The sequence below is a fragment of the Fonticula alba genome (assembly GCF_000388065.1).
Source record: "Fonticula alba strain ATCC 38817 unplaced genomic scaffold supercont2.9, whole genome shotgun sequence".
Lineage (NCBI taxonomy): Eukaryota > Rotosphaerida > Fonticulaceae > Fonticula > Fonticula alba.
Window position 1 is genome coordinate 921,081 of NW_009242979.1, and position 6,257 is coordinate 927,337.

The window sequence follows — 6,257 nt, forward strand, 5'->3', positions numbered from 1 at the left end:
TGCTGCTGCTGCTGCTGCTGCTGCTGCTGCTGCTGCTGCTGCTGCTGCTGCTGCTGCTGCTGCTGCTGCTGCTGCTGCTGCTGCTGCTGCTGCTGTCTGAGGGCGGGGAGGTGCGAAGACCCGGTGTCTCGGCGCCAGTGTCCGCCGGGAGAGATGGCGAAGGCGGCGAAGGCGGTGCGCCAGAGTCCCGAGAGCCCATCCCGGATCCGGATGCTTTGAGCACTTGGGACCTGACCTGGGAGGCCAGTACCTTGGGCCTCGCCGGGGAGGATGACGCTTCGTCCGAGGACAAAACAGGAGCCGCGGCCCGGGAGCGGTCGCGCCTCAGCCGAGACACTCGGTCAGACAACGGGCCGACCGTGTTGTCGCAGAAGAAAATTGTCTCATTGAATTTGACTATCGGCTGGGACTTGCGCGTGGGAAGCTGTGAAGTGAAGGGCGTGGGGAAGGGGACCACTGGAGACGAAAAAGCGAACAGTAGAGAAGGACGGTTAGGGGGGGGGGGGGTGAGGATATTCCGGCCGATCGATTGATCGACGGAGAACGAGGAGGGAGAGGGGGAAGGGGCGGATTGGACGGGCAGCTTACAAGCGGCAGCATGCCGCGCCGTGACGGCCCGATCCGCGGGAGACACGAAGACCCAAAATAAAAAGGCATCAAGTGCACAAGGTGCGCGACATGACGCACGTGGAGTGTCCTTGGCTGATTCAGACAACATGGCAATCAGGTTGGATGAGTGGATGCTGCGAACGGCGGACGGGGCGCTGGGGCTCGGCGGCGCCGTGTAGTCGGACACCGGGAATAGCATGCCATCGAGCGACCTACCGGACGAGGGGGACAGCCCGGCTCCGGGGTCAAGGCCCGCGAACTTCGAGGGGGATGCAGTACGCTGTGAAGAGGGAGTGCCCATGCGCGAGGGCGATGATGAGGGTGAATAGGGACTCCGGTTGAGGGAGGCAAAGAGACGATTCGTGCGAGTGGGAGACTCGCCGATGGTCCGGCGAGGGCTGCTGCCCGTGCTGGACACCTCCCCCGCTGATGAGGTCGCCCTCGGGCCAGCTGGATAAAAGTCCCTGTGCGCCGATTCCGAAAGCATCTCGGCCGCCGAGATGGACGCGCGCATCGATGAGAGGACCTTGGAGGTGCCAACTTCGGACCGCGGACAGCCGGAGCCCGGGCTGGCCGAGAGGATGATGTCTGCCTGTGAAATCGGCATGTCCCTGGACGGAAGGACCGCAAAGCCAGAGGGTGCTTTCGGGAGGACATCCGCCCGGAGGCCAGCAGACAGGGACCCTTGGTTGACCGAATCCAGCTCCTCAATGTCGATGATGACCGGCTGCGAGTTGACATCATCCGGGCTGGGGATCGAGGGTCGCACTGGTGCAGAAGCTGGCCGGGGGCTCGGCGACGAGGCACGGCCAGCCGGCGGATTGGTCGTCGAATCGCCACTGCCAGGTGTCGGAGCCGACACGCTTGGAGAAGGGGGAAGGATCGAACCGCGAGCAGCCACCGGCATACTGACAGAGGGGGCTACGGAAGGCGCGGCCGCTGTGCTGGCAGTGGGTGTGGCTGAGGGGCCGGTGGGCGGCGAGTGGGCATACAAAACGGCGGAAATCGGAGCCCGCGAGTTGACAGCCACCGGGGAAGATGGCTGTCCCGATCGCTTGAGGAAGTCGCCGAGAGGCACACCCGGCGAAGGGGTTGGTGGTCCGGCGGGAGCGGCAGCGGCAGGAGCAACCGCAGGAACAGCGAGGGGCTGAGACCCAGCGGGAGCCTTGGGAACAGCGGCGACAGGGGCCGCCACAGGGGCAATCGGAGAAGAGGGAGTTGCGGCGACCGAGGGGGCCTTGGGAGTAGCAGGGGGGACAGATGTGGCGGCCTTGGCCGGAGCAGTGAAGGCCGTGCCTGCGTTGGGGACTGCGGCAGGGGCGCCGGTCGATGCCAAGGCGGCCGATGGTGTGGCTGGCGACGCGGGGACCGGAGCCTGCGGGGGAATCGCCAACGGCGGTGCCGATGCGACTGCCGACGCGGCTGCTGACTTGGGAGGCCCGTCATGGCGGCGAGAGGCCGCCGCCGTGGCACCAGGCATCGGATGGATCTGAGATTGCGCAGCAGTGGCGGCTGCTGCTGTGGTGGGACTGGGAGAGGCAGCCCCAGCTGGGGTTGCGGCAAGTGTGGCCTTGGCGGGGTTGGCAATGCTTGCGGCCGCCGCAAGCAGTATCCTGGCCGATGGAGAAGCGTCGAAGCCGTGCATGCTGGGGGAATGGGTGCCGCGAATGGTATCACGGGCAGCTGCTGGGGTAGTAGGGGCTCCAAAGGCGGCCACGTTGCAGACGGGCGCCGCCCTGACCGTTGCCGTAGCCGCAGCCGATGACGATGACGATGATGATCCCGCAGCCGATGACGATGACGATGATGATCCCGCAGCCGATGACGATGACGATGATGATCCCGCAGCCGATGACGATGACGATGATGATGTCGATGATGATCCCGCAGCCGATGACGATGTCGATGCCGATGCAGCAGCCGATGACGATGTCGATGCCGATGCAGCAGACAATGCCGGTGTCATCACGGATGCCGGTGCCGCTGCCGCTGTCGTTGCTGAGACTCCCGCCTGCCGGGGAGGGACAGAAGAGATGAAAGGTGAAGAAGGACGAGCATCGGCCGATGTCGAGGCAGAAGCTGGGGTCACGAATGGCAACCCACCGGGCTTCGAGGGGGGATTTGGGTTCGAAGCCACCGCTGACAATGTGGCCCCGGAGGCAGGGGCCCGGGAGATGAAGGGCATGGAGTCGGCAACGGTTGCCGGGTCGGAGGATGCCACAGACGACGACCGTACGGCCGGGGGTGGGTTGGAGCCCGCCGGCGTGGGCACTGGCTTCCTCGCGGGAGATGATACCGACGAACCCGATGCGACCGACGTGACTGGTGTGGTCGATGGGCTTTGGGTAACAGGCGCAATGGGGGGAGCCGGTGCCGGGGGCGCGGCTGACATTGCTGGGGCCGTGGCACTTGCTGGGGCCGTGGTTGCCGCAGAGGATGTTGGTGCCGCGGAGGATGCTGGTGCCGCGGAGGATGCTGGTGCCGCGGAGGATGCTGGTGCCGCTGGGGCTGCCTGGTTCATCGGCGCCGCTGGGGCTGCCTGGTTCATCGGCGCCGCTGGCGCTGCCGGCGCTGCAGGACGTGCTGGCGCTGGCGCCATCGGGGCTGCTGGTGCTGCGGGGCCAGGCCGGCTGCGATGCGGCATCGCTGGTGCCACTGGCGCCACGGGGGTGCTTTGGGTCGGCGGCGCCGTCGGGGCTCTCGAGGAGGTCGGGGCGACCGGAGACTCCGACCCCACGGAGTACCCCGAGTGTGTCGAGGAGTGTGCATTGGGCGCCATGGTCGAGGCGTTGGGCGTGGCGGAGGAAGGCCCGGAGATCGAGGAAGGGACACAGGGACCCAGCGCCGGCGACACATGCGTGATCTTTCGATGATAGTTGACAAGTATGGAAGAGGCGGCGGCCGTGGTGAGGAGCACGAAATGACGGAGTGTCAAAAATTCCCCCTCAATGCCGTGGCAAAGGCTCGAAGACACGGCAAGGCCAGCGGCCGCCATCAGAGCCTGCAGAACTCTGTATGGATTGCTGCATGCCACAGACATGAAGCTGAGAGTTGCCTGGTGGTAGAAGCTGGTGGCGAGCTGCGATGCCAAGCCAAGGACCGTGGCCCTGTGCTCGGGGGAGACGGCCAGAAAGTCGCACATGCAGTCGGTGGTCAGGACGACCGCCGCTGTGATGGAGGTCAAGCGAAAGGCCTGGTTGCGCGGGCCCATCAGCAGGTCCATCCCCACCATCGAGGCGGCGACCGCCGCCGAGGAGATGATCACCACGCGCATGCTGTGGATCAGCTCGCATTTGAGAATCCGCGCGACAACCCGAGGGATCAGATTTTGCAGGATGCTCGGCGGCAGGATGCCCAGCGATCGCGACTCGAAGAAGACCGTCACCGAGGCATTGATGGCCAGGCGAAAGGCGGCGGCGGTTCTGTTGCAGGGATGTTAGCCGGCCGGTGACAACGATTGAGAAGGCCGGGAGGGGGAGGGGGGGAGGCAGTCGGGAATGTTGGCGCACAGGGCGGCGGAAGTCGGGTCTTTTGGGAGGGACGGCGATGTGGACTGCTGCGCCGTGGCAGGGGCGGCGGGAACAGGGCCAGAAGCCCCAGTCGGGGGGGTGGAGTAGGATTCCGGCCTGGGACCGGCTGGAGCCGCAGGCCCAGGGGGGCGGGGGGGGCCTGCCGCGTTTTGCATGGTACCGATGCTTGAGAAGGGACAAAAGAGCGGCCGCGCCGGGGAGCAAGGGGCTTAGGTGGGGAAAGGGAACGGGATGGGGTGGAAGGGAAGGCAGTAGGGGGGGGGGGAGGGGGGGGCGGTTGAGGGATAGCGTGAAGGACGGAGAGGGGGCTACAATCGGGGAACCGCAGGCATTTGGCGGTTGCTGGGCCCTTGGTCGGTCGATCTGCGTGGAGGATGGGGCCGGGCTGCCGTACGACGGGGATGTGCCAGACACCAGGGAACGGGGGGAGATCGGGTAGTGGGAGAAGGCGAGCCGGGCGCGCGCGCGCGACCGGGCGGACCGAGATCTCGACACTTGTGTTGAAGAGGACGCTGGTGGCGGACAGTGGAGGGATGTCTGTCAAGGGGGCCGGGCGCGGGCAGTCGGAGGGGGCTAGAATGGCATAGCCTGGCGCCTGTGAGGTCTGCTGCTTCTGGGTGTGGTGTTTTGTGGCTGGTGGGGGGAGGGGGGCGGGGAGGGCGAGTGGTCGGCAGGACCAGCGGGGCGGGGCGGGGGGGGGGGAGGGAGAAGCCGTAGACAAGAAGCATGCTGGGCTGGCAATCGGCTGCTGTTAGATGGGGCGGTGGGCCAAAAGGGCCTCCCAGCCGGAAGATCGAGCAGCTGGCCGGGTGTCCGGCGCCTGGATGCCAGGGGGTAACCACCGGGAGAGGGGCGCGCGAGAAAATCGGCTGCAAGCATGCCTGTGCGTTTGTGCGCGCGTGTGTCTGTTCACGCATCCATGGATGTGTGTGTGTATGTGTGTCTGCGAGAAAGAGCGGGGCACACAAAGGGGGGAGCGCCACAGGAAAGTCGATTCAACTGTTGGGCCCCACCCCGGGAGAATCCCCCCATCCGCAAGGAGTGGCACCAGAGACCACGGTTCTCACGACGGACAGACCACATCGAGCTGGGGGAAAAGGGAAGCGTGGTCGCCCGGGGTTTGACTCTCAGGGAAAAAGCCCTGGATCTTGGAACTCCCTGGCCCAGTTAGGCTCAGCCTCGCGGTCTGCACACACAAGAAGCGGGGGCGAGAGAAATCGAAGGTGGGGGGGTGGGCGAAAACGAGAGCGAGAGAGAGAGAGAGAGAGAAAGAGAAAGACCAGATACCAGAATATCTGGTTGGGATGGCCCAAGAGAACGGGGACAGCATGGTAATGTTGGCCCCGAGAGGCGAGCGACACCCAGCGGTATAGGGGCAGGCTCCCCACCCTTCCTCTTGTTCCCGCCCAGCGGTATAGGGGCAGGCTCCCCACCCTTCCTCTTGTTCCCGCCCAGCGGGGGGGGGGGGGGGGCGGCGTGTGCTCATGCCAAAACTGTCACCGTGGGGTAGGGAGACAAGGGGTGGCCACTTTTCGGCGGGGCGTTCTCGCCGCCTTGTGGCCCAAAGAAAACGGCAAGACTCCCAAAGCCATGAGGACGCCGGATTCGAGGAGTAAATATACAAGGAAATATCGTTATTCCCGGGCTGGGGATGAAATATTTGGTACCAATAAAGTACATTTTTCCCTGGGCGGAGTATGGCTCACGCCCTTTCCGAGCGCCACCGACACCCCCCCCTCCATAACCAGGCAATCGCCCAGGGGACGGCCACCTGCCCGGCCCCCCGCTGCGTCGCCCCGACCTGCCGCCCTCCCCGCCCGGGGCGGGCCAATGATGCGCATTCGTTGGCACTTATGCATGTGATGGGCTCGATCAGGATTTCATGCCCATTTTCGCCGACTCTTCCTCGCTCCTCCAGGCCGAGCGCATGCTAGGGGGCCACTGGCAGCAGGGAGCCGGGGCAGGGGGCGGGGGGGGGGGGGGGGGGGGGGGGGGGGGGGGGGGAGTAAATCGGAAGGGGCGAGCAGGTGGGGGTGGGGGGGGGGGGGGGGGGGGGGGGGGGGAGGGGGGGGGGGGCGGGGGGGGGGGGGGGGGGGGGGGGGGGGGGGGGGGGGGGGG

At 66.2% G+C, this 6,257-nt stretch overlaps 2 protein-coding genes across 2 annotated transcripts in view; both read right to left on the reverse strand.

Annotated features, from left to right (window-relative positions):
- The window catches only part of H696_05274 (hypothetical protein), a gene marked incomplete at both ends in the record, with an annotated part of 3,335 nt that extends 1,081 nt beyond the window's left edge, over positions 1-2,254 (reverse strand). The window contains 2 exons of the mRNA XM_009499137.1: positions 251-456; positions 688-2,254. Of these exons, the coding sequence (XP_009497412.1) occupies positions 251-456; positions 688-2,254 (1,773 nt within the window). The remainder of the gene's footprint in view (positions 1-250; positions 457-687) is intronic.
- A 28-nt stretch (positions 2,255-2,282) lies between these two features.
- H696_05275 (hypothetical protein) lies at positions 2,283-4,294 on the reverse strand (the record flags this gene model as incomplete). The annotated part of the gene is made up of 3 exons (XM_009499138.1): positions 2,283-3,264; positions 3,354-4,031; positions 4,119-4,294. The coding sequence occupies 3 exons, from the start codon at positions 4,292-4,294 to the stop codon at positions 2,283-2,285; spliced, it is 1,836 nt and encodes a 611-aa protein (XP_009497413.1).
- Positions 4,295-6,257: the final 1,963 nt, after the last annotated feature.